Genomic DNA, 11829 nt, shown 5'->3' on the forward strand with positions numbered 1-11829 from the left:
AAATTTGCCTGTTAGTTACACCATCTCTGTACATATTTGGGTTGAAGGCAAATTAATGTTAATTATATCTTGACTAATACATTTATCATTTCTAGGTGACACAGACCTCTGTTTTGCCACAGGTGCATATTTGCTATGTTGTTCACCTTTCTGACCTGTCTTTTCATGGCACAGCAGGCTTGTGGCCTTTTCTCTCTTACTGTCTGAACACTGGTGGCCACACTGTGTGTTGACCTTGTAAGACAGATGTATATTTTGTCAGCCTTTCCATGGCTATTTCTGCAGATACTGAATCTGCAGTCCCCTGCCGGGGAAGAAAACGAACTGTATTCAGTGACTAGTAAGGCTCTTCATAACTCTCTTTTCTACCTCAAGGACACACTTTTCTTTACTGCTTCCAGTGGAAGTAATTCTGCAATAAAATAAGGTCAAGGAGTGGGCCGCATCTCTGACAATATGATGTAGTGTCATTTGTAGAAATTATGCTTGGATTAACTGGTCAGGCTTTTTGCCTCCCCTTTAAACTCACCATGTTCACTTTGATTTGGGAAGCTGCATTCCTCAAAGGACGGAAGGTTTGAAGAATAAGAATCAGATCCTCCTTGATTCCACCCCCATTTCTTCTACCATCTTCCCTTGTGACCCTGAACAAACCACTATGGACACTTTTAAAATACTGGAGTAACAGCCGTGAAAAAAAGGTTTTGTGTAAAACATTGATTTTGTCTTAGTATGGTTGGCATTCCTTGAGATAATTACAGGGAAAAACATTGATTCTGAAGGAACCAAGCTATCCCAATGTTTGGAAAGATGAGTCTCTGGAGTGGACTTATGTCTGCTCCTTGGCATCCCTCCTGGGCAAGACCACACCACAGGTAGCCTAGGGACATGAAAAGCTATGTACTGCCCAAGTTAGACATTTGCTCTCCTAACAGCAGGTCAGTCTGATCCCCAGGAAGCCCTTGGCACTCTTACTCCTAACTTGTCCACATACTCAATTTAATCACGTGGGAGAAAATCTGACATCAGCTTTATAGGGAGTGCTCAGGTAAAGTAGGCAGCTGCTGTTTTTATCTGTGTAATCATTCTTCGAGGATAATCAGATGGCTGAAATGTTAACTAAATTTTTGCTTCTCTTCTCATCTTCCTAACTGATGAGGTTATTTGTCATCACCTCAATGAGCCAAGCCAACATTCCTGGCCCAAGCTTTTCTGTTTACTTTTTTAGCTGGTGAGGGAAAGTACCTTGGAAGAGAAGCTTGCAGCTAGCTGATGGATTCCAAAGCAATAAGGAAAAACAAAGTGAAAATGTTTGCCTTTGGGGAATGCAGTCATGTATCACACTGAGAACTTAGAAAACCCTAAACATGATAGCAAAGTTTGTTTAATTTAACGAAGTGTCAACCTATGCAGTTCGCAAAGTGGTGCACCACCTCCTGTGCCAATGGTACACTCATGACTTCTCCCTGTGTTTTGGGCCTCATCTTATGGCTATATCAGTTTATTGAACTAGCCATTTATCTACTTAAATATTAAAAACATTCAATTTATTCTCCTTGGATCTATCTGACACTTAGAAGAAAGAAATTCTAGGATTTAAAATGTATGACTAATGTATGACTTGGCATGATTAAATGGTGAAATGAATAATGTTTTAATGAGTGATTGGTAATTATTTAATAATTAAAGAGCTCTTATGAATATTCTTGAACACCCTGTGGAAAAGCTAAATGGTATGCTGATTTCATCAAGCATTCAAATCAAATCAGAATTTATTTTTATGGGATCATTTTAGAGATAGTCTACAGGAACATCACCACAATAATGCAAACAGAACATAAAAGTAACTTGCTCTAATACTTCTGCTTTTTTAGTATTGGATCTTGATTTTTCCATGCAAAGGATTTCAATGCACTAATGGATTGCAGCTGAACTCTATTCCAAGTGCCACAGCAGCCAGTCAGGTTTCATCAGTCGTTCAGTGATAGGTTAAGGGTGCTTCAGGTTTGGTTTGTAAACGCAGATGAATGGTAGCTTATTGCTGCAGTTAGAGCCATCCCATTCACCCTCTCCTGGAAACAAAGACCAAGAGTGATAACAAAGGAAAGGCAGAAGATATGATAAGAGAACTATTTCACTCCTTACGTGGAATCATTTAATCTCAGTTCAGCACCTGGAAATTTAATTTTCTTTTCATTTGTGTTTCCATAGTATGTACATTGCAGGTTTGGGCAACATTTTAATAAGATGTTGTTTTCTGTAGCTAATCCTGGAAATAGTCTATCCACTGGAATAGCAGAGGTTCAAGAGCAAAGTAAACTGTGTGAGTCATAAATCATCTTAGATTTTCCTTACCTCCAATATTGAGGCTCAAGCAAAATTTTATGTTAAACAGACTGTTAATTAGTCTTCTAACAGAACTGAAAATGGATGACAGAGGCCTCTGGATGAAGGTTGTCAGAGATCCATCACTCCATTTCAACAATGACCCCTGCAGACAAAAAAAAATAACTCCAGAAGTTTAATGGGAACTGCAGGTAGCAGTTAAATTCTGAAAGCAGTTTGGCACACTTTTATATTTGCTGGGATGGAAAAAGGACTGAACGGGGGCCCTCTTCCACATGGACTTAGAAACAGTTATCGCTTGTGGGGATATCATTGTTCTGTAGAGCTGCATGAATAATTAATTTTTAATTCCATGTTAGATTAATTTCACCTCATCTTCTCTATATGAATTGTCCTCAAATAAATCATAATTTTCTTGAATATATTTGTAATTCAGAATAGACTATATCACTCATGACTAATTCACTGCAGGTAAGTGACACTCAGAATTTGAGACATTCTGGATGGACACACAGGTCATTGATATGCCCTGTTGCATGTGTAAAACTTACAGAATAAAATTTCTATTTCCAACATGCACTTACAAATCTGAAATTCACTTGCTTTTACCAATTTTACTAATGTTATATTCACCATATCAGCAAAAGCTCTGGTAGGTTCATTGTCTAGAATATTGGTGAGAAAACACTCTGAAGGAATTCATTAAAAGATCTGAATGAATATATCCATCCAAGCTTTTTATAACACCAAGTCCAGTCTACTACCCTGACATTCTGCTAAACAGAAATTAAAGAGAGAAGTTATTATCCACCATCCAGTGGTGGATTTATCCACTTCTCCTTTGAGATTTGTATCTCAGCTCTCGTTCTTCAGGTGGAATATAATTGGAATATGATGTTGATCAGAGTTTATCACTTCAACTTTTTTTCCTCGAACTCCCATCTTCCTCTATCCCCAGCCCCCCAAATCACTGAAGGATAAAAAGCATGACTTTTTGATACATCTTTAGTTTTGCTGAGACTGAAAAGATCTTCCCTTGTTACAAACGGAAACTATTCCCTTGGGGAAAAAAATAAAAAAATTCTAGTAGACATTTTTGGTCAGTTGAGTTATAAAGATCTTTTGACTGATGCTTGTTTTCATTACCGGTCCTGGCACACTTGCCTTTTGGTAAGTTCCACCTGTCCAGAGCTTGGTTTCCTTTTGTCCCTGAGAAAGTTTACGAAGGAATTCATTCTCTTCTTCACTAGTGATGCTGGTTAGGTGACTTCCTGCTCTTTCAGCTGAACAGGTTTCCTGCACAGTAAGAAGCAGTAGAGAGTTAAACATGGGAGATAAAAAATGGCTAGAGCTTTCTGAATAAGAGTTGAGCAAAGAAAAATGTGGAATAAATGATTAGTGGGTGGAAAAGGACATGGCAGTAAGAGAAAGTCCAAGAAAGGGATATCTAATAGGAGTAGAAATGTGAGGTGACAGGGAAATCCACCAAAAGTTTTCAGTTTCAAAAGAAGAGGAATCAATGATGGAAAAAAGAGAAGAACAGAGAGAAGGAATGCTCAAAAAAAAAAAAAGTAAAAACTTGAACTGCGGGATCCAAGTGAGTGGCGCCTGTAGTGTAGCCAATTACACAGGGTTTCTATACAGCCAGTAGAGAACAAGAGGTATCTCCAGACTGTCATACACCTAGTGAAAGAAAGGCATTAAGGGGAGCTAAGATGAAGTGGCTGTCACTGGTAAGACCCTACTGAACAGCACAGCCTAGGTATCTCCACTTTTTTGACAGCTAACGTCAGGCAAAATGAACCTTACAATGAAGAGAAATACCAAAAGACAGATGAGCAGAAATTGAGATTTCAGAAGAGTTTGTCCAAGAGGATGCTATTTACGATGTTCCTTCCTCGTGTCCCTAGCCAGCTGGGGAATGGAGTAGACAGGAACAGTTCTCCACCCTGAGTCTCTCCAAACAGACTGGGTCCTCCAGAGTTTTCTTTTGCATTTGGAAGGGAAGGATATTTTTGTTTGCACCGTGAAGCAAGAGCACTCTAGCTGATGTTTAGTACTGGTGTTTAGGCTCAGGGGAAAACTGTTCTCTTCATCCTGAGGCATTTAAATTTCATACACTCTTGTAGACATGACTCAAGAGAAACATGGCATGCCGAGGCAAACATATATGGAAAATTTTTGTGTGGCTCCTGAAAGATATCAGGTGCAGAGCTTCAAATTACAGGACTCACCTGATATCAACTGAACAGGTAGCAAAGTGAAGTCAGAATGTCTTTTAGGAAGTATCACTTAATGAAGTGGAAAAAGGGTTCACTGTTTCCAAGATATTTGATGAATCAGTGACAAAGGTCAAACCCAGAAGAAATGGTGATGTGAGACATGTAGGAAGCAGACGGAGAAACCCTTCAAATATAACCCTTCAGTTTGGTGTCCTCTTACATTCAAGGATCCCCCAGAACCACCTAAACTTCTGTTCACTGGTGTATTGTGCCCTGGCAGCCAGGAGGGCCAACCATATCCTGGGGTGCATCAAGCACGGCATTGCTAGTCAGTCGAGGGAAGTGATTGTCCAGCTCTACTCTGCGCTGGTGCGGCCTCACCTCTAGTACTGTGGGCAGTTCTGGGCACCACAGTACAAAAAGGATGTAAAACTGTTGGAGAGTGTCCAGAGGAGGGCAACGAAGATGATGAAGGGCCTAGAGGGGAAGACATATGAGGAGCGGCTGAGGTCACTGGGCCTGTTCAGCCTGGAGAAGAGGAGGCTGAGGGGGGACCTCATCGCAGTCTACAACTTCCTTGTGAGGGGGAGTGGAGAGGCAGGTGCTGACCTCCGTAATCACCAGTGACAGGACCCACGGGAACGGTGTTAAGCTGAGGCAGGGGAGGTTTAGGCTAGACATCAGGAAGAGGTTCTTCACTGAGAGGGTGGCTGCACACTGGAACAGGCTCCCCAGGGAAGTAGTCACTGCACCAAGCCTGTCTGAATTTAAGAAGCAATTGGACTGTGCACTTAGTCACATGGTCTGAACTTTTGGGTAGACCTGTGCGGTGCCAGGAGTTGGACTTGATGATTCTTATGGGTCCTTTCCAACTCGGGATATTCTGTGATTCTATGATTAGAAATAACTCACTTTACAGAATGAGGAAAATAGGCCTTGTGCTCAAAAACCTCAGTATAAGAAGGGAAACATGAGAAATAGCAACTCCAGAAGGTCCAGGTTTCAAGCTGGAGGTAGTTTGTTGCAGGAGCGTGTCCTGTGGTGAGGCAGAGTACAGCTATCCCCATCTGCACTGAGCTGAATATCAAATTCTTTTGGTCAACACTGATACATGACAGAAGAAGCAGAGAGGGAGGAAAAAGGAGTCTAGTGTAAGACAGATAACTGCAGAAAGTAGAGAAGAAATGATGAACACTTCTGTTTGGAAGAACCTGGTACCTCAGCTTTGGTCCAGGTCATTCTCTCTTCAATAAGCTTGTAGCAGCGTCCTTTGTAGCTAATCCAGCCTTTCTGACATGGATTTTGGCAGATGAGTTTTGCAGATGAGCCTGGAAGAGATGGATTAGGAATTACGTTATGTGCAGGATTATGTCTGTCAGAAATTTTGGGCAAGTCATTGTGATGCTCAGCTATAGTGTTGTCAACAAATAAGCATAGAATAAATCCAAAAGAAAAGTCTCACAAATCTTTCCAGATAGGGAGATATCCCTAAAATATCTTGATTCAGCTAAACTGAGTTCAGCATTTCACAGGGACATTCAGTAAAATGAAACTGCAAAACAAAGGGCAAATACTAGATATTCAGGGCTTGGCTTTTTTTTTTTTTTTTTTTTCTTCCTTTTGTCTTTTAAAATAAATAAATAAATAAATAGATAGATAGATAAAATTATAATGTTTAAAACATCAGCATATGAGGAGCACTAATTTAGGAGCCAGATGCCATTTAGGTTATAAGCAGTATTATTTTGCTGCCATCATTACAGGGTCCAGTGGGTGCAGCTGTGCTTTAGCAATCCATTCCAATGCGTGCTGCAATGCATCACATTTGTGGATTCTGCTCTGGATCTGCCCCCTGGAGACACAGCAGCAGGTTCGTTGGGCCAGCTCTGGAAGGTGTGTGGGCCTTTGTGGTTTCCCAAGAGTCATCAGCATGTGGTCTGGCTGGCCTGGAGTGTAGTGTATTAGTCCGCCTTTGCTGGGGAGAGCCTGTCTCTGCAATAGTAATAGGGACTTCAGGCTGGTGCATCACATTGCTTTAGAGGAGAACAAAACACATTTGTCAGGCCTGAATTAAGATGGATTTTGCTGAAAGTTCTTGGAATTGATTTCTTTCCAGTTTCTTTCTTGGTAAGTAGTCAGCACAGTTGGGTTCAACTTACAAAATATCATTGATTTCTCTCCCCAAACCACAGATGATTCAGCTTGTAATTTCCTCTACAATTATAGAGCAGGTCTCCTTAGAAACTGCTTGTATCCATTCAAAGTTTCATCTTGTGGAAACCACATTTCCCCTCTCTTAGGACAGATGTGCTTGGCACTAGTCCAGACAGGAAAAAAAATAATAAAGGAAGGTACGATAAATATTCTCTTTTCTCCTGTTCCCTCTTTTCTGCTTCCTGAAAGGAGACTCACAGCATTACAATTTCAGCTCTCTCTGAGTGCTTTTGGATCTCAGGCCATCCCAAGTTGTGGAGTTGGCTCTGGGGCTGCTCATGCCTCTGCAACCAAAATGGCCAACGTGTTGCACACTCTTTCTCCTCTAAGGCAGAACAGGGCGCAAAAGAGTGGTCATGCCTTCTCTATCCCAACACAGTGTGTGCCACCAAAGCCTAGCCAAGCCAAGCTGATTGCACAATTGGTTCTGCCTTGGCTGGCAGTCACGCATTGCTCCTTCAACAACACACAGGGGAAGTCTCCACCTTCTCTTGGCATCCCCTGTGACCCTCAAAGTAACCTATCCTCATGCAGGGAGTCCCTGTCATGGAAAGAGCTTGGCTTCTGGGTCTGACAGAGAGGGTCAGACAAACCACAGGATCTAGTTTGTACAGATAAATTGTAGGAGCTAATGACAGTTTGCAGAGCTTTGCAGGAGGGAAGCTTGCGCTGGGGCAAGGTCACACAGAGTGTCTCTAACCTCTGATTTCTCCTCAGTGCTTTCCTGAAAAGGTCAAGATGACATTATATTCATTTTACATTTAGAAAAATACCTCAGATTTTCTTCCTTAATGACTGTAAACGAGGCCTGTGATGGCAACAGAGGCAAAAAGTTGAAGCTAGGGGACAGATTATTTTTTTTGCAACATCAGAAAAACAACTGAGGCACATTACACTCACCTTCTGAGATGGAGAGAATCAAGACTCCAAAAAGCAGGAAAAAAAAATGATAGGACATTGTCAGATGGCCTGGTAGCCCTACTACCTGTGACCTGTAAAAAGCAGAAGGTGTTCAGTTTAGTACCTAAATGTTGGTGGAAGTTTGTAAGTGGAAAGATCTGCAACCCTATGAAAGAGGCTTGCAGCAATGTATTTTACTTCACTGGGAAGAGTGCGTGTGAGGTGGATGGAGGACTAGCTGAACTGTGGAACTCGAAGCATTGTGGTCTGTGGCAAAACGTCCAGCTGGAGGCAAGTGACCAGCAGTACGTCCCAGGGGTCAATACTGCTGCCAGTACTTTTTAAGATATTTGTTAATGACCTCTCCGATGGGACACAGTGTACCATCCGCAAGTTCACATACGATACAAAACTGGGAGGTGTAGCTGGCACACCATGCGGTCGTGCTGCCTTTCAGAGAGACCTCAACAGGCTGGAGGAACGGGACAGCAGGAACGTCATGGAGTTCAACGAAGCAAATGCCAAGTCCTGCTTCTTGTGAAGAACAACCCCAGGCGCCAGTATAGGCTGGGAGCCAACTGACTGGAAAGCATCTCTGCAAAGAAGGGCCTGGTGGACAGCAAGCTGACCACAGGACAGCAACGTGCCCTAATTGCCAAGGACAACAGCCTCCTGGGTTGCATCAGAAAGGGGGTGGCCAGCAAGTTGAGGGAGGTAAACAGAGGGTTCCCTCTGTTTAACCCTGGTGAGACACATCTGTAGTGCTTGAACCAGTGCTGGGCTCCCCAGGACAAGACAGACATGGAGTGAGTCCAGCCATGCCTAGTAATGACTATAGGCCATGGTACGGGCCATGGCCCATGACTATGGGCCAATATACAGGCCACGGTAATGACTAAGAGTCTGGAGCATCTTTCGTATGAAGCTGAGAGAGATGGGAGGGCTATTCAGCCTGGAGAACAGAAGGCTCAGAGGGATCTTATAAATTTATACAAATACTGGAAAAGGGGAAGCAAAGAAAGCAGAGCCAGCCTCAGTAGTTTAGAAAGACAGGACAGGAGGCAATGGACACAAGTTAAAATACAGGAATCTCCATTTAAGCACAGCAAAAACTTTTCTACTTTGAGAGTGTTCAGGGACACAGGTTGCCCAGAGAGACTGTGGATTCTTCATCCTTGGGAATATTCAAAGCCTGATTGGACATGCATTTCCTGTTCCTTGGCTTACATCATTTATGGCAAAACATCACTTTAGGATGTGGCTCAGCCCACCAATCAAGATTTCAGTTTTTGTTAGATTTTTCCACATTTTTCAGCACAGATTTTCTTTTTCCAAATTGTCCCATTTCTCATGACAGAGAAACCCAGACAGTGTTCCTTTCTTAATCAGGCTCCTTCCTTTAGTACACACACAATGAATTAGTTATCCTTATCTCACTCATTATTAGATATCCTTATCTCACTCACGACTTTTTTTTTTCTTTTTTTTTTTTAGCCAAATTTCACATTTCTACTTTTTGTAAAACAGCTCTGAAGAGTATGAACAGAATATAAGAGAATGAACAGAAAACATTCATGTGTTTATACAAGTAAGGATGCAGTAAGTAAGGACAAAAGATATGCAGGGCTGAAAGCAGCAGCAGAAGGGTGAACTTCATTCATTCAATACTATTTTCAAAAAGAAGAATAGACCTGAAATGAAACACACTCTTGGTATGACAAATGGAGAGATTAATAGAAAATACTTGGTTAACTCTAAATTACAACAAATCAATTACAGTCCCAGTTTGCCCATATTTTGACCTTTACTGCCACCAAAAAAAAAAAGAAAAAAAGACCGAAAAAAAGACCAAAAAAAGAAAAAAAAACCTGAGTGATTGCATTTCAGTTAATGCAGTGGCTCTGGATTGACACCTGAATAAAAGAGATTGAAATCACACCACCTGTTGTGTGGAACACTTCCATTTGTACTGGTAGAGAGACAGAGAAGGCATAAGGTATAGATAACATAAGTGATACCTCTATAGGACAGAAAGCAGCAGGTATGTATAAATATTTTTCTATATATCATACATACTCCTATGGATATGTATGTGTATGTATAAATGTGTTGATACATACTTACATGCACGTATCTACAGAAATACACAAATATGTAACAGTTGTGAAGGGGTATTAAAAATGTGCAATGAATATTAAAACCCACCACCTTGTTAACAAACTTAGAGGGATCTAAGAAAATATATGTTAAAAAAAGCAATAGACACCACTTTTATGGATGTATGCTCTTCTTACCTTTAATTCCTTACTCCTCGTCTCTTTAGTGGGAGAAATCTTTGTCCTTGAGGTATTTATATTATGCCGACTTTTGCTAGCGTGGTTCTTTATACTCTGGCAAATGAAACCTCCTCCAGTATTATCCCTGACAGCTTTTGTTGTGGTAGTGCTTTCCCTCAAACAGAGGTGGGTGGGATCTGCTCTTCACCATACCTTTGTGTACATTGGTTGAAGTGTCTTTTTGTATCAGGCCCTTGATCAGAAACACACCCTTAATCTGAACAATTAAGTGAGAAATCACATGGGTCCAGAGAGCAAATTTCTGTCTCTGTGTGGAAGACTGAAATGAGGGGATTAGAGGCCTCCGTTGAAATACCAGCATAGGACACAACCCCACCATCAGCCAGCACTGTGAAGTTGTTTTCTGAGGCTAAACATGTGTGCATAGAGATTTCACTTTAAGCAATTGTGTGTGTGTGTGTTGTGGACAGATGCCTGCTCATCCATGTGCCGGCTGCAGGGCAACACCTAACAGGGAAGTTGCATAAACTATCCCTACAGGAGAGGATTTTTACCTAAGGCCAATACTGAGGTTTGCTGGTAAACCAGTGTTATGGGACAGAGCTCAGAAGCTTTTCAAGCTCTATTAAATTTACATAGGCTCCAACCCATTTCTTAAATCCTGCTCAAATATCCTCCTGTACAACAAATAGCTTCCCTGGTGCCTGAAAAAGACGCTGACGCATGGTACACATTTGCACTAATGCACTTATTTAAAATCCAAATATTTAGTAAAGGGGCTGAAATGACCTCCTTTCTTCCTCTATACAAATACAGGCTTATCACCACCAGGCCCAGACAAATCTGTTCCTTACAATTGCTCTTGACTCTTCATTAGGTGTGGGATATATTTCAGTGGGGAAGCACTTTTCACAGAAACCACAGACTGGCATACAGGTCTTCCTTAAGACCTGGTTGGTTTTCAAGAGTTTGTTCTGCAAACACCAAAATCCAAGTGTCCAGCATCTTCTTGAAACACTCTCTTGGAAGTCCACTCTGAGGCCCATGACCAAGCATGGTAGGTGTCTCTTTCATAGAGTGCAGGAGAATGAGATCTAAAAACACACCAGGAAACACCTTCTAGGCAAGCTTCTTTATGTACTGACTGCAAAACTGCACATGACTTCGGGAAGCTGCTTCACCTTGCTAGCAATACAATAGATGTTCTGTGTCTTTTGTCATGGGCAGCTGTGGATGAGGTTAATTGTGCTAATCCTGCAGAACAAGGGGAAATAAGAGACCAGAGTTTTCTACCCACTTTTCAGCCTTATCACAAAATATTTGTAAAAAAAAAAAAAGTAATTTCTGAGTATTTGCCATTTACAAAACTGCAGTCTCTCTACTAAAGCTAGATGCATAATTCCTACAGGTGCTGACACATTTCATCACCTCTTTTGTGTTGTCCTTGAATAATCTGTGAATTAACTGTGATCATCCCAAAAACATTCATTACCTGGCACTATTCATTGCACGCTTTTGACGAATAATCCTTGGCTTGTCAGCTCTTTGTCAACAGCCATATCCCAAATATTCATGCAGATGCATAAGCCATGTTGTGGGCACCTTTCTCTTGACTCAGTGAAATTAATTCTCAGCAGTAAGGTTTCAGGATGTGATTTTAAAATCTGATTTCTATGAATATCTTGCAATACGTATTGGAAAGTTACTGTCTCATTTGCTTATTTGCTACTATATTTATGGTAAGTTTGTACAGAAGGTTACAGGGGTTCAGGAGCCACATCTAAAAATATTATTTCCAGATTTTCAAGATCTTCAGCAGGCTTTGCAGCCCACAACCCCCCAGTGAAAAT

The 11829-nt window shown here is 41.3% G+C and overlaps 1 protein-coding gene across 1 annotated transcript; it reads right to left on the bottom strand.

Moving 5' to 3' along the window:
- Window positions 1-1744: 1744 nt before the first annotated feature.
- Window positions 1745-10125, bottom strand: LOC310898449 (snaclec agkisacutacin subunit A-like). Its single transcript, XM_083833609.1, has 6 exons — window positions 9977-10125; window positions 7683-7774; window positions 5787-5896; window positions 3511-3642; window positions 2356-2491; window positions 1745-2072 (listed from the first exon to the last, which is right to left on the bottom strand). The coding sequence occupies exons 2-6, from the start codon at window positions 7738-7740 to the stop codon at window positions 1990-1992; spliced, it is 519 nt and encodes a 172-aa protein (XP_083689735.1). The 5' UTR covers window positions 7741-7774; window positions 9977-10125; the 3' UTR covers window positions 1745-1989.
- Between the last annotated feature and the right edge of the window lie 1704 nt (window positions 10126-11829).

The sequence above is a fragment of the Anser anser genome (genome assembly GCF_964211835.1).
Source record: "Anser anser genome assembly, chromosome: 1".
Lineage (NCBI taxonomy): Eukaryota > Metazoa > Chordata > Aves > Anseriformes > Anatidae > Anser > Anser anser.

What these genes read in the sequence shown, in the direction of transcription:
- LOC310898449 (XM_083833609.1), bottom strand. Translation starts at nt 7,740, where the DNA reads ATGTCCTATCATTTTTTTTTCCTGCTTTTTGGAGTCTTGATTCTCTCC. An exon ending in GATTCTCTCCATCTCAGAAG is followed by an intron (nt 5,897 to 7,682) that starts GTGAGTGTAATG and finishes CATCTCTTCCAG; the next exon opens with GCTCATCTGCAAAACTCATC. An exon ending in CTTGAGCCTCAATATTGGAG is followed by an intron (nt 2,073 to 2,355) that starts GTAAGGAAAATC and finishes CTTTGTTTCCAG; the next exon opens with GAGAGGGTGAATGGGATGGC.